This window comes from Erythrolamprus reginae, chromosome 1 (genome assembly GCF_031021105.1).
Source record: "Erythrolamprus reginae isolate rEryReg1 chromosome 1, rEryReg1.hap1, whole genome shotgun sequence".
NCBI classification, from domain to species: domain Eukaryota; kingdom Metazoa; phylum Chordata; class Lepidosauria; order Squamata; family Dipsadidae; genus Erythrolamprus; species Erythrolamprus reginae.
The window spans coordinates 182,249,191-182,265,091 of record NC_091950.1 but is presented as its reverse complement, the minus strand read 5'-3'; the positions used below and the strand labels follow the sequence as shown (position 1 = coordinate 182,265,091).

The window sequence follows — 15,901 nt, the reverse complement described above, 5'->3', positions numbered from 1 at the left end:
TCAAAGCTTAAATCATGTGTTTTAGCCATTTGTTTCAATCTGTAAAACCCGGGATAGAACAATAAGACAGCAAGTTGTATATATAAAGCAATTAATCAATAGTCAGACATACGACATATGAGAGACATACGTATAAACATTCCAGGCATGTTTATGGAACAACATGTAACTAAACATTCTCAGCTTTCCAATACATACATGCTGATGGAGGGAAATCACCATTCCTTTGACTACAATCCACAAAACTAACAGATGGCTCTGTCCTTTCTAGCTCTCTTCTCTCTCTCACAAGTTCAGTTGTTAATGATCCAAGTACCATAGGTGAAGATCTGGGCACATCATTGTATCTCCATGGGGAATCTAAAGACAAGTTAAAACTATTTTTATTTTCCAGCTTCCTTCTTATTTGCTTTAGAAATTTTTCATTTAGTTTAAGGCATGTCCACTTCTGGGCCCTTCTGGATCCATACCCTTTCAATTGCTGTCCCCCTTCTCTGAAATAGCTTGACATAGACATCATAAAAGGTCTATCCCCCATGGTTTTTAGAAAATCAATTAAAATATAGCTTTCCATCAGGCCAAAAGTAACAAAAATGCTATTATTACTCTGATGAGAAGTAGTTTTAATTTTGATTGACTATGGCATTCTTGTTTTTTACACCTTCTACTTATTTTACATTTGGAGAATGGAGTGGAAGTTTGGAGTGCTAATAAGCCTTACTGATATACAGTGGTACCTCTACTTAAGAACTTAATTTGTTCCGTTATCAGGTTCTTAAGTAGAAAAGTTTGTAAGTAGAAGCAATTTTTCCCATAGGAATCGATGTAAAAGCAAATAATGTGTGCAAACCCATTAGGAAAGAAATAAAAGCTCGGAATTTGGGTGGGAGGAGGAGGAGGAAGAAGAGGAGGACAGTCGCTGCCCAGAGCGAAGGGAGTGTTTCTTTTCTTTGGGCGTTGGCAGAGGTTTATTCCCTCTCTAAGGGCCCAAACAAAGGAAAATGCTTTGTTCACTCTGGACTGCCAAAGGCTCCTTAAGCACTGCCAAAAGGCTCCTCTGGCAGCCCAGATGGCTGGGATTAAAGGGGGAATGGCAGGAAACTGGCCGGGCCTTTGTGCTGCTCTCAAATTTCCTGGGAAATTTTTCCTGGCTCAGGTTCCTAAGTAGAAAAGAAGAGGTTCTTAAGAAGAGGCAAAAAAACTTGAACACATGGTCTTTATCTAGAAAAGTTCTTAAGTAAGGGCGTTCTTAAGTAGAGGTATCCCTGTACATTGTTTTTACTATTTAGCCTACAACTTACCTGAAACTGTGCTTCTCATGCTAGAGATAGATGTATAAGAAAGTTTAGGTCTTTTTGAATCAATATCTTGTTGTTGGTTATGCAGTCTTGAAGAATATGCTCCCTGAGTTCTTTCAGATTCACCCAACCAAGATGATGCAGGAAGTAATGATGGTGATGTAACCTATCAATTGAGAATGTTATTAATTTACTGATAAATGACTTGTTCTGTAATAGTAAGCAAGAAGACTGACCCAAAACTATTATGCTGAAAAGGATTGTATAAAACAACCAAGAGAACCACTGAGTAAATGAGAATAATTTTAAAAGAATAGTTTAATAGGCTATTATTCAAACATTACAATAAAGTATTAAAAAGAACAAATTGCATTACATGAGATAATACACAAATACATCCTAGTCCTGGAAACAAGGTAAAAATAGTTCTTTCTGGAACAGTTCTGTCAAAATAATTCAGCATTATAAACTCTAATTATGGTATTTTCTTAGTACCATATATACTTGAGTATAAGTCGAGTTTCTCAGCACCAAAAATGTGCTGAAAAATCCGACCTCGACTTATACTGGAGTCACTGACAGCGCTCAGGTACTGCAATGGCCCTAGCACCAGCAGCTGAACCTACCAGGGCACGGAACCATTCTGCCGATTGAAATGAAGCTGCGCACAGCTTCAGCTGACCGGCGGCAGTCATTTCCAAGATTACCGGTCTTGGCTCTCCCTTTTTCCCCTGCCACTGCTGCACTCCTTACTTTTTCCCTGTTTCCTCCTTCCTGGCCTTGGCGAGCTTCCCTCTTTCCTGCCCAGCTCCCCTCCAGCCTCACGCAGCCACCTCCCGAGGCCAGGAAGGAGGAGAGAGAAATAAAGCGAGGAGCATGCAGACAGTGGCAGCAGCAGCAGCAAGGAAAGAAAGGAGAGCCCAGCCACGCCATGCCAAAGCCGTCTATTCCCACTATTAACCCCGTGGCCGGTGGCACGTCCTGGGAGACGGGCTGGTCCAGGCTCTGAAGTACTGCCACTGCTGCTCTCGCCATGGAAAGGCAGCCGAGGGAAAAAGTCGCTGCTGCAGCCACTGCCTCCACTTTGCTGCTGGTGCGGGGTGGAGCCACGGGGATTAGGGTGCCGGACGCTGGCCGAGGAGCTTTACAGCCTGCCGGGAGGGCTCCTTGGCTGAGGGGAAAAGTCTGGCAGGTCATGGGGGACCACCCTTTCCCTTAGCGACCCTAGCAACCCAGTTTACCACTCAGCCCCCGCAGGTAGGAGAAGCCACTCGGATCCTCCGAAGGGGCACCCCGAACAAACCACAGAGCAGAGGCTCGGACAGTTTATACGCACATGAAGAGAGGGGCACGAGTGCGGGAACACAGACAGACACACAGACACAGACAGCGTTGGAAGGGTTACTGATGGCTCTGGCTAAGGATTGCCCCCTTTGCCTCTTCCCCATCCCTCCCCGGCCCTAAGGGGACTTTGTGGAAGCGGCCAGCTGTACGCTGTTGCCTGCCTATCGTGCTTGGATGGGCTCAGAAAAGCCCTCTCCCCTCCCTCGCAAGCCCGCTGCCTGGCTGGGTCTCCGGATTGCAGAAGGCAGCCTGTTTTGCCGATCCATCTGCCGCTGCGGCGGCCAATGCCAGGACCGCTTGGCTGGGAGGGTGGAGTTTCTGGGCAGGCAGGTATGGCACGGGGATGAGCGGGGTGCCGGGCGTTATACGAGACGCTTTTCGGCCTGCTGGGAGGGCTCCTCGGATGAGGGGATAAGTCTAGCAGGTCCGGGGGAACCGCCCTTTCCCGTAGCGACTTAGCGGCCCTAGCAACCAAGTTTTCCTCTGCTGCTCCTCCTCCGGAGAAGCCTCTTGGATCCTCTGAAGGGTTCACGAACAAGAAAGCACAGACCAGAGGGAACTTTTTATGTCTGAGGTAAAGCAATAATTGAGAAAGAGGGAGTCTCAAAAGGTGTTGGGGGGAGGCGGGCTGTGGAGAGCATTGGATACTATCAATAATAGCCTGAAGACGAGCGAGCTTTGGGGAGACGGCTGTTTAGGTGGCCCTTAAAGCAATGGAAGTTTTTACACTGCGGTTTTATTTTTGGCACCTCACAACTGACCGCTGAGAGAGAAACAAAGGAAGAGGGGCAAAATGGAATTAAAAAGTCTTGAAAACGAGGACACACACACACTCACAGAGGGAGAAAGGGTTGGAAGGGATTCTGTACTGTAGGTCATCTGGTCCAGGGGTCTCCAACATTGGCAACTTTAAGACTTGTAGACTTCAACTCCCAGAGTTCCTCAGCCAGCAAAGGTGGCTGAGGAACTCTGGTAGCAAAAGTCCACAAGTCTTAAAAGTTGCCAACGTTGGGGATCCCTGCTCTAGACACTCCTTTTAAGGAATATTTCAGGTTTATCATCATCACCATATATTTCCATGCAGTTCAATTGTAAAAATTGGAGTGGTCAAGAGTGGGGTCTTTGAAAACCTCATGGTATAGTGGTAATATTAAGGCAACCTCAGAAGGGAACTGTAACCATAAATGATTCTATCTCTAGCCATTTCTGTGACTAAAGGAACAACTAACAAAATTAATTGTCCTTGCTTGTTTGTTTTTTTGAGTTAGGGGTTAGGAGTACAAGGGTCTTCAAACCTGGCAGGTTTAAGGCTTGTGGCCTTCACTCCCATTTCTGAGCTAGTATGACTGGTGGAGGAATTCTGGGAGTTGAAGTCCACAAGTCTTGAAGCTGTCAAGTTTATAAAGTTTGTAAAAAGTGTACATGGTTTTAAAAAGTATACATGGTTGTAAAAAGTATTCTGTTACACTGGTATTTTATTAAACAATATAATACTACACCAATTGGTTCAGAATACTTTTTTCCTTTTTTTCCTCCTCTAAAATCTAGATGCTTCTTATATACCGGTGTGTTTTATACACCAAAAATAGGGTACATAGAATTAAATAGTATATTTTGGATGTTCAATAATAGTAAATAGGGAAATTGTATCTCTTTGAGACAAGGAGAGGCCAGGTACCCTAACCCAAACCAGCGGGAGCAGCAAGGGATTGAGGTAAGTACTTGCAATTTTTTTGCCTATACCTGCCTTGGGGGGACATATACCTGTTTACCCTCTTTTAAACTTACAGAGCTAGTTTACTGGTTTTCTTTGAAATAAATATTCTAAAACATTTAATCTACTGATGTCTCAATTGATGTAATTTTATTGGTTTCCATTTTTATAATTTACCAGTAGCCACTGCATTTTCCACCCTCGACTTATACTGGAGTCAATAAATTTTCCCAGTTTTTGTGGCAAAAGTAGGTGCCTCGGCTTATAATCGGGGCGACTTATACTCGAGTATATACGGGTATTTGGAAAACCTATCTGAAATGTAAATCAATGTTTGTTCCATATGAATATTTGGAAAGCTCTTATTTTTACTCGAACAGATTTAATGCAAAACTCATTTAAATATGTACAATCCTTTAAAGTTGTTATTAATCTTCCACTAACTATTTTCATGTCAACACAAGAATTTATCTTCCACACTCAAGCAGCTTCTCAAATTAACTGAGTTGCATATTAGAGCTGTCTTAAAAACAGTTGAAAACTTAGTATAAATTATGTAACACAATTCTCAGTTGGAACTGCATATGAAATGTATCAATAATTTTTTTAAAAAAAAATCTGAACTGGCTGCCAATTCTATTTCAGACCAAATTATGTACACTAATAGTTGCTCAATAATTGTGCATCCATAAATATTCTCCTAAGAAAGCCAAAACCTTACTTTTACTCTCTTAACCCTGCTGTTCTGTTTAAGAAAAGTAACAAATCTTCTGTTCCCGGGTCACCCTGACCCGGACCGAAAACTCTTCATTTGCAGTGCTTATGTTTGGTCAATTTGAATACTTTTTTCACTTGGAAAGTAGTCTGAACATTTCTGCACACAATGATATGAAAATTAAACTGAAGAAATTAATCCTTATTGGTTTATTTTGCACATAAATATGCCTCCCCCCCCCGTTTTTGTGAATTTTCTTTAGGTTTATTGATAATTATGCCTGCAAAATACATTCTATTTTACTAAAGTTGGTATGGGATTGGTAGCTTGAACATTTCTGAACATAATGATATGAAAATTGAACTGGAAAAATTGATGCATATTGGTTTATTTTGTTGATGAAATGCACGCCCCCCCCCGTTTTTTTTAAATAGTCTTCACTTTATGGATAGTTTTGCTAGCAAAATACATTCTATTTTACTAAAGTTGGTGTGGGATTGGTAGCTTGAACATTTCTGAACATAATGATATGAAAATTGAACTGGAAAAATTGATGCATATTGGTTTATTTTGCACAGAAATGTATGCCTCCCCCCCGTGTTCAATTATTTCAATTTATATAAAAATTATGCTGTTAATTTCAAACTTACATACTTTTTTTAGTAAAATGGATTTGTTTCATAAAATTAGTTCTCTGGCTACAATGTGGTTGATTTTCAAAAGGATATTCCAAATATTTCTAGACAAATATGTATAAACAGTGACAATAATGGCACATAGCAAGGCCGGGGGGTGCGGGGTGGCCCTTTTGTGGCAAAAATAAACCAATAAGAACCATTTTTTTCAGTTCATTTATATTTTTCTTATATTCAGAAATGTTCAATTTAGTATATCAAACCTTTTGGGGGGAAATTCCTTAGGGATTTGTAGCCTTAAAAAATAGAAATTGACACGAAATTTAAAAAGGATGGGGGAGGGGCTTTTTGATCAAAATAAAAATATAAGTCTCAATTTTTACAGTTCAATTTTCATATCATTATGTTCAGAAATGTTCAAACTAGTTTTCCAGTTGAAAAAGTTTTCAAAAAGATCAAATTCAAGTACCTAAAAAAAATATTTTTGGTCCGGTCATATACGAACAGAAACAGACTCGAAGTTATGATTTTTTTTTGCCCAGAAAACAATTAGCCACCACCCCAAAAATATTTTTTGATGATCAGCATTGTTAAATTGAGTAAATGAATGCCTAAGATTTTAAAGAATATTTCGGATTTGGAGCATAAAAAAATAAAAAGTGAAAATGGTTGCAAGCAGCCGAGGGGGCGGGAGGCCTTATTTCTGATATTAAAAAACCAATAAGAATCATTTTTTTCAGTTCCTTTATATTTTTCTTATATTCAGAAATGTTCAAGCTACCAATCCCACACCAACTTTAGTAAAATAGAATGCATTTTGCAAGCAAAACTATCCATAAATTGAAAACAATTTCACAAAAACAGGGAGGGGGGGCGTGCATTATATCCGCAAAATAAACCAATAAGATTTACTTTTTTCATTTCAATTTTCATATCATTGTGTGCAGAAATGTTCAGACTACTTTCCAAGTGAAAAAAGCTTTCAAAAAGACCAAACATAAGCACTGCAAATGAAGAGTTTTCGGTCCGGGTCAGGGTGACCCGGGAACAGAAGATTTGTAACTTTTTTTGCCCAGCAAAAACTAAGCCCCCCACCCCCCAAAAAAAATTCTCATAGAGAGAACCCCTGAAATGATGAAAAGTCACGAAATTTCAAGTTTCAGATATGCAGGGAAAAAATTTTACAGGGACTCAAACTTGGCTTCGGGTCGCATACGACCCGAACAGAACAGCAAGGTTAAATATTCAAGTTTGAAGTTTATTAATATCTTTGATTGATGGAGAACAAGGAAGTTGTTCAATAATAAAATTACTGTATTTTTCAGACTATAAGAAGCACACCCCCAGCCTTTGGCCTCCGCCTCCCAGCAATTTGCCTCCTTGCAACAAAAAGCCTCATCACCTTGAGCAGTCTGATTTAGCATGAGCAGATGATTGACGGTTGGACTGGCCTCCGAGAATACCAACAATTAGCTTTTCCAGACTGGGGGAATCACCACCACTTATTGATGCCCCTGCGTGCCTCAATTTTGGGCCTCCATGCCACCGCCCCATTCGGGCCAAAAAATGGATGTGTGGAGGCTGAAAAAGGGGTGCGCAGAGGCGGCAATGATGATCTCCGCAGCCAGGAATAACTGATCGTTGGTATTCCGGGAGGTAGATCCAATTGCCAATCAATTGCTCATGCTAAATTGCCTGTGCCTGACTAGGCTGTTTCCTGCAAGGAGGCAAAGGCAGATTTTTTTTCCCCCCCTCCCCAAAAGTGAGGTGCATCTTATAGACTGGGGCATCTTATAGTCCAAAAAATACAGTAATCATCAAAAATACAACTTGCTTAATAATTGTGCAGTGTACTTAAAACAAAAATGAAATGGAATGCAATAAGTTTGTCAAGAGGAAAAGAGAATGGAGTACCATAAAGCAATCTATCTCAATTATTAAGTTTTGAGTTATATATTTTACCGGGAAAAAAATAAACAAAATATTTATTCAGCATCTTTTATATAACCAAGTTGTTAATGAAACTTCAGACTATTTGAACTCACCAATTAGAGAAAGATGGAGAATATATATCATAAAAGTTACCTGGCGTCCAGAATCAAGTCTTAATGAAGACTCTCTTGTATGGTATGGATCAGTTAAACTTGTTCCACTACTTCCAGCTCCTATCCTAGCACTTCGAGAACCAGGTGGCTGAACAGATAACCTCCGTGGAATTCTTGATGGCTTTGATTCCATTTTGTGTGCACTATATAAAAACAAATATTCAACTTTTCTAGTTAGCTAATGCTGTGCAAAATATAGTAAGCTACAAGTTTATAATTCAGATAGTCATCATTGGTTAATTTTGCGCCTAAGGTTTGTACACTAAAACACTGATCAATATTTTAAATATTACGAATGAGATAAAAGCATCAAAAAGATAAATTTTATATGTTACTGATGATACTTAGTCATGGTTAAGGTGCCAGGTCATCTGAGATTCCATGGAAGCTCAATCTCAGTGCCTAGAGGATGTGATAGCACATAACAGACTTCAAGTCAACCGAACAAGACCAAGTGGCTTTGAGTTTTTTGGACTGATACTGGGGGCTTGTCATTTTTGGTTCTGATGGGCTGGCACTGCATCAGAAAAACAGAGAGCGATATCTGGGTCTTCCTGAACTTACTTGAACCTGCTTATCAAGTTCTTGCTTGATAAGAAGGTGGCAACTATGGCTAGGAAGGCCTTTCCATAGCTTTTGGATGTCATCAATTCCACATAAAATCTAGTATGCTAGTATGCCGCTCCTAGTCTAAATAATAATAATAATTATTATTATTATTATTATTAGTAGTAGTAGTAGTAGTAGTAGTAGTAGTAGTAGTAGTATCACTTTCTAGAGACCACTAATCTGTAAAATCTGCAAACCCCAAATCCATAAAATCTAAAGAAAGGGCATCAATTGGCTAAATATTTCTGAAATGCGCATTAGGTGTGAGTAATGCATATGTTGCTAAAAGGACAGAAACATCATACATGTATGATTTATACTATACAGTGGTCCCTCGACTTGCGCGTTCTCGATTAGCGCGAAACGCTGCAACGCGGTTTTTCAAAAAATATTATTTAAAAAATAAAATATTAAAATATTATTTTAAAAAAAAAATTTTTTTTTTAAAAAATTTTTTTTTTAAAAAAAAATTTTTTTTATTCTGTTCCCTGAATGGAGACCGCTGGCCGCTCAATCGGGCCGGCAGGGAACAGAATGGAGCCTTCCGCGGCGGGGCTGGGGGAGCCGAGCCCAGCCCCGTGACATTCGCTTTCCTGCCACCCGCAGCCGAGTGATCGTGGGCTCCTTCGCAACCTCAGAGAGCTTCCTGGTTTTCGTGAGCTTTCATGCCCAGGAAGCTCTCCGAGGTTGCGAAGGAGCCCAGGATCACTCGGCTGCAGGAAAGCGAATGTCACGGGGCTGGGCTCGGCTCCCCCAGCCCCGCCGCGGAAGGCTCCATTCTGTTCCCTGAATGGAGACCGCCGGCCGCTCAATCGGGCCGGCAGGGAACAGAATGGAGCGTTCCGCGGCGGGGCTGCTATGGGGGGGGAGACGAGCCCAGCCCCGTGACATTCGTTTTCCTGCCGCCGGCAGCCGAGTGATCCTGGGCTCCTTCGCAACCTCGGAGAGCTTCCTGGGCATGAAAGCTCACGAAAACCAGGAAGCTCTCTGAGGTTGCGAAGGAGCCCACGATCACTCGGCTGCAAGCGGGAGGAAGGCGAATCCCACGGGGCTGGGCTCGGTTATCCCCCCGGCTCCCCTCCTACCAGCCCCGCCGCGGAAGGCTCCATTCTGTTCCCTGAATGGAGACCGCGGGCCGCTCAATCGGGCCGGCAGGGAACAGAATGGAGCGTTCCGCGGCGGGGCTGGGGGAGCCGAGCCCAGCCCCGTGACATTCGCTTTCCTGCCACCCGATTGAGCGGCCCGCGGTCTCCATTCAGGGAACAGAATGGAGCCTTCCGCGGCGGGGCTGGTAGGAGGGGAGCCGGGGGGATAACCGAGCCCAGCCCCGTGGGATTCGCCTTCCTCCCGCTTGCAGCCGAGTGATCGTGGGCTCCTTCGCAACCTCAGAGAGCTTCCTGGTTTTCGTGAGCTTTCATGCCCAGGAAGCTCTCCGAGGTTGCGAAGGTTACATCTTCCGCTGCCAGCCAGGCCATGCTGGCGGCAGCGGAACAATCGCTGGCTGTCAACTTTTCTTTTTAAAACTGGGCAGGAGCTGACTTGCCTCCCCAGTGCTAAAAAGAAAAGTTGACAGCCAGCGCTGCGAAACCTTCTTGCGACACCTCTCTTCTTTCCCCCCTCCCTCTCAGGCAACCCATTCACATGCCATTAACTTGCACTGAGCAAGAGACGCACCCTTCTCGCCATCTCGTCGCGCGCGGGTGGGCGTGGCAGACAAAAGACTGCCGCTATTCCAGAGGGGGCATTCCGATTTTCGAAAGAGATGGGAAAGGGGCGGGGCGGCTCGAGTCACGTGACCCGGAGCGCTCCCGGCGAAATGAATGACTTTTTTAAAAAGGGGGTTCAGGCTCAGGAGGACCACGGAAAGCTGCGAAGATGGCGGCGTCGGCGTTTGGTGGCAGGGGGATTCTGGCGGCTGGTCTCCTTCGCAGTCACGTGGCCATCGTGACGGGCGGAGGCACGGGCATCGGCAAGGCTATCGCTGCTGAGTTGCTGCATCTCGGTGGGCAACGGAGCTCCCAAAGGAGAGAGCCGAGTAGCCTCTCTGGCAGCGGGCTGATTTCTCCTCCCTTGAGGGAATGGGAGACTCCCTGTTATGGATGGTAGCTTTAGGACTTGGACAAGAGTGACAGGATGTCTCTGGAGATTCTCAGTCTTCCATGGTTGTCCCAAAAGTGCTTTCTTTCAAAAGGCAACTGGACTTTCTTGATTACAGTGATCTCTCGAGGGGCGAGGTGGGGGAGAACGGGAGGCTCAGCATTCCGTCAGCCGCAGCGCTGGCTGTCAACTTTTCTTTTTAAAACTGGGCAGGAGCTGACTTGCCTCCCCAGTGCTAAAAAGAAAAGTTGACAGCCAGCGCTGCGACTGACGGAATGCTGAGCCTCCCGTTCTCCCCCACCTCGCCCCTTCCGGTTTCGGCGTTCGGCAACGGAGTCCGGCGCTGGGGCCATGCGGGGCCGCTCATCCAGGGGGGCGTGGACTGGCAAGCGGCAAGTGATCTGGCGGGAAGACCAAGGGAAGGTTCCTTCAGCCGCCCAACACCTGATCCGCTCCGCAGCGCGGCAGCAGCGAGGAGCCGAAGATGGGGTTTCCCCTTTGCCTTTACCCCATCTTCGGCTCCTCGCTGCTTCCGCGCTGCGGAGCAGATCAGCTGTTGGGCGGCTGAAGGAATCTTCCCTTGGTCTTCCCCGCCGCCCACACGCAAACTCCACCATCTGCGCATGTGCGGCCATGAAAAAAATGGCGCACATGCGCAGATGGTGGTTTTACTTCCGCATCCAGTATAACGCGGAAATCGGTTAGCGCGGGAGGTCTTGGAACGTAACCCCCGCGCTAATCGAGAGATCACTGTAATCAAATTGAACAGAATTCATCATTAAACATCAATAAATTTTCAATAAATTTTATTGCATCTTTACACAATCATGTAATCTAATAAATGCTAAATTTATTTATTATTTATTTATTACTTAGATTTGTATGCCACCCCTCTCCGAAGACTCGTAGTACAGCATTAACATACTTCTAAAATTTTACTTCAGTAGGTATATATACCTTATTTAAAATTCATATTATCCCTCCCCCTCCCAAAAAGACTATGGAATATAAAGAATGTGCAATTCATTAAACATAGGTTCTGAAACAACTATTTAGACACATGGCCTAGAAGTAAACATGAGTCTTGCAGGCAAATAGAACTTTATATTATTTAGATGCATATAATTTATCAAGTATTCAATATTATTTTATGTGAAAATCTGTTCCGTCAATCTCTCATTTTCTACTATTACTATACATATGGATTGATTTTGGAATATCGTATTTTAAAAATTGAAAAATGCAACTTAGATCATGGGATGGTTAGCTAAAAATACATTCTTACAAATTCTGGAAGCATACCTATATATCAGGTATCTTAAATCTTAAAGATTATTTCATTATCAAAAACATATTGCAATTTCTAAAAAAAATCCAACACTAGCCAATTATATTGATAGAGAGGAGAAATAACCTCAAAGTAGTATAATATTGTTTCATTTCTGCACAGCTGTAAGCTAGCAAATCCAATATCAAACTAGATCTAAAACAGACAACATAATTATTTTGAAGGTTATTAATATTCCTATTTTTCTCACAGTCTGAATTCAAATATATTCAAAGTTTGCCCTATTGTACTATTTTTGACTATTTTGGCACAGCAAAATCAAAACTGAAAGGAAAGAGAAATTAAGTTCTTATCAATAAACAAGAGTACATATATGTCTAGCTGAACAATTCAATTTTCCTTTCTGCTCACAAAGGCCTTGGTATGCAACAGAAAGAAGTTAACTTATAACCCTTTTATTGGTGCAGCTTAAAACAATACAGTACGTACTTCTTTCTTTACAATGTCATTTGTATGCTTATTTGCAAACTGATCCATGGGAGTCTCTGAACAATTTCATATTTTAGAATCCATTTATTTCTACACTATTAATATACATCCCAATGCAACAGAAACAATCCTAAAGTCTCTGTAAAAATTAGTAGTTATGTACCATGCCTCAAAATACTTTTAGCAGCTAGTAATTTACCAGCCTTATTTCATAAAAAATAAAATAGTCCAGAAAATTTTAAATAAGATTCAAGATCAGCCACAGATTTTTAACTATTGTATCTCCAGATAATTTTAAAATTAACCAGATAAGTCTTACTGCATTGTTCTAAATACTAGTTTTAAATGGCAAAACTGCATTAAGCAAAAGGAAATGCATTCAACATGTGTATTTCAGTAATAGGAGGGCTCATGACTGGTAATGTGCTTACAACATCCCAATTAGAGGAAGGAAGAGAGAAGCAATAAAGTACTATTTCCTTAACTGTTCCAGTTTGGTAACATTTTTTAGACTAACCATTTTATTAAAACATAAAATTGCATGAACTGTAGCTCACTTTAGCAGATACATGGAAAGGCTAACAGGTTTAAATTAAAATGGGACAAGAGGGAGGAGAATGGGTTGGTACATATGAATAGGTCCAAAAACTAATGAATTGGCTATTGTAATGTGTTAAAATAATTGTGCCAGTTGAGACTTTCTGGGATAGGCAGAAGTGTGTCTCCCAGCTCTTTGAAGCAGATGAAGAGGAAGGATACAAGTAAACTCAAAGACAGAAGAAACCAGCAAACATAAGCATTTCTGTTCTACTAAATCTACAGAATTTAGCTGTATCAAACTCCTGCTGATATAGAAAGAGCAAACTATCAATCACAAGTTTTAGACAAATCCAATTTAGGGCAAGTTAGCACATTTGTTATTCAAAAGATAAATATCCAGCCTCCATGTTCTTCATCTACTAAATAACCATTCCATTGTAAAAACTATAGCTAGAGAATTCTTATTTATAGAAGCTACATATATGCCTTTCTATGTGCTCAAATTAGTTGTGATATCAGTCTAGGCCTCATGCTAGAGTGATTGCTTCCTTTCACAGAGGGGACTTATATGGCTTACATGTATTTGCTAGTGACCAGTAGGAGGCACTACACAACAGGTTTTGCCCTTATTTAGAGTTTCCAGATGTAGACGCCCTACATAATGGACCTTAAAGAATTAAAGACTATCTAGTATGGAGGATACTTATCCCTTGAAAAGACCTAATATAAAGACAAAAGTGGCCATATGGTGCTTCCTACTGGTCAGTAACTAATGTAATGCTGATATGGTCATAGGGTTCCAACTAAATACAATACTTATTTATTTTATTTATTTAATTCAATTTGTATGCCGCCCAACTCTCTAGGGACTTTTCACTGGAGAGAAATCATACCCAGTTAATGGAGGCAAATGAACAAGTCAGTCTTCTAACAAGTCGGATACTCTCAAAACTGCAATAAGCGCTGGGAATTTTTTAAAAAATGCCCGTTCTAAATACTCTAAATACCGTTCTAAAACTTGAATACTAAATTCAAATTAAGGCGAGGCAAGGGAGAAGCAGCAAACCGAACTGTTGATTGGCATTCAGATTTTTTTTAAAAGGCAATGCTAAAAAGCTGGAAAAACGAGACTTGTAAAGGATTATCTGTTTATTAAATTTGTATGTCGCCCACTTATTTATTTATTAAATTTGTATGCCGAAGGACTCTGGGCGGGTTACAACAATAAAACTGGAATGCCAAGCGGACTTAAGTAATCTAAACACCCCAGTGACCTCATACTGGAGACGGCATTAGACCAGAAAAACCCGAGTTCCCATTTTAATATATGGACTTGTTGACCTACAATGTCCTTTTCAACTCTTAACAAATATAAATATAATATATACTGTATATATATATATCACACATATATATATATTGAGAAGGCTGGCTCCTTGACCTTTCTGAAACTGAACTATCACTGAATCGCATTTCCTCCCAAAAACTCCTCCTGTGCCAGCCAAGTCAAAAAAGGCGACTCGGTTACCCAACGAAGCCCCGTCGACGAGGGCGTTTTCGACCCTCCGCGAACGCGCCCAGAGCAGACGTGCGAGTCTGCGGGGTCCCTTTGCCGAGTCAGAGCTCTCTTTCCGCGCCGTACAAGGCAAACGTGGAAGGGGAGGAAACCGGGCCAAGAACTCCGCCACCCAAAGCCCACAAAATGGAGACTTCCTCAGCTCCCCCAAACCGTGTGGCATTTCCCTTCCACCAAGTCCCCCGCGAAGCCAGCGCCCTCCACCCGCCTCTTCGGCTTCGCTTTCTCTCTCCTCCGCAAAACATCACCTGCTTGCGTTGGCCGCCGTCTACCCCCAAGCGTCGCTCGCCGCCTTCACTGTTCCCCCCCACCCCCCAAGTAGCCGACAATGGCGGCCGCTGATTACCTTACGGTCTGTGCTGAGGAGGAAGCTACCTCAGCGCCGCCTGCCAATCACCGCGGAGTCAACGGACACCAGTCCCTTCAACTCTCGCGAGAACAGTGACCCCCTCTAGCCTTATCCCGAAGCTGAATTACGGAAGTCTGGCTCTCGGATTCTCCCGAGACGTCGCGGCTGAGGCGAGCGGCTCACCCGGAGGCTGCTGGGAAAGCGGAAGCGGCCATGGAGTTGTGTTGCTACTACTTTGAGCTCGCTTGGCGCTAGTCTTCGGTGGCTTCTGACGTACGTCATACGTCACTAGGCGACATTATATATTGTGCGGTCTTGGGGGTTCTCAGAGAGGGAAAGGCGCAGGCGCGGGAGGGAGGGAATAAAAAATGAAAGAGACCCTTTTGCATGTAGGGATCTCACAAGAAGAACTAATTGCAACAGAATCTGCAATCCGAAAAGAAATTGCAAACGGTGTTCATGAGCCCAGCCGTCTTCTTTCACTTTACTGTATTTATGCTGTAGTGGTGTGCAGGGAGGGTTGGGCTAGATGACCTATGAGAGCCCTTTCAATTCTATCTATGCTATATAAGTGTTGATGATGTGCAGCCCATCAGTCCCAAAACCAGGCTGCTAGTCTTCTTTCTCATCAAGAAGGCTATATAACCAGTCGTGCTGTTGTTTTGGTTTAAAGGCAGAAAAAACCACCCCTTTAATGAAAGTGCATTCCCTTGGCATTGTTTCTCCTTTCATGAAATGACACCTGCCACAGGGGAAAACAATCATCAGTTGTAGAATGAAGCCGGGTGAGCATAGTTGGATATTTTGAATAGCAGTCAGCTGCCTATCAAATTGTCCACCTAAACTAGTTTCAGGCATGAACCTGCCCTATGCTTGGCTTGTGACTGTTATCTTGAACTATTTTTGAAGTGGGTCAAGTACTCTTTCCAAAGAACACTAAACCAGCACCCAAGCCTGGATGTTGGGTGGCATCTATAGAAGCAGAGAATAAAGCAAGGAGGAAACTCTTGGTGTAAGCCTAAATGAGCCATACAGTCCCAGAAAAATATATTTTTGAATAAAATAAGCATCAATAAAGTGCAACAAGGTACTTCAAAGCAGGAATGGATGAGCTTTTGGTGCCTTAATGTAGATGCAATTTT

At 42.6% G+C, this 15,901-nt stretch overlaps 1 protein-coding gene across 7 annotated transcripts in view; it reads right to left on the bottom strand.

The window, feature by feature from the left end:
* The window catches only part of MARCHF7 (membrane associated ring-CH-type finger 7), a 31,241-nt gene extending 16,191 nt beyond the window's left edge, over positions 1 to 15,050 (bottom strand). Inside the window, exons 1-4 of one of the 7 annotated variants that reach the window (XM_070731610.1) lie at positions 14,943 to 15,050; positions 7,792 to 7,954; positions 1,302 to 1,464; positions 199 to 360 (exon numbers count right to left, since the gene is read on the bottom strand). In XM_070731610.1, the coding sequence (XP_070587711.1) occupies positions 199 to 360; positions 1,302 to 1,464; positions 7,792 to 7,954; positions 14,943 to 14,974 (520 nt within the window). In that variant the 5' untranslated portion in view covers positions 14,975 to 15,050. Of the gene's footprint in view, positions 1 to 198; positions 361 to 1,301; positions 1,465 to 7,791; positions 7,955 to 14,275; positions 14,470 to 14,658 lie in introns of those variants that run through there. The other 6 variants (XM_070731612.1, XM_070731614.1, XM_070731616.1 and 3 more) reach the window with 6 other exon arrangements.
* Between the last annotated feature and the right edge of the window lie 851 nt (positions 15,051 to 15,901).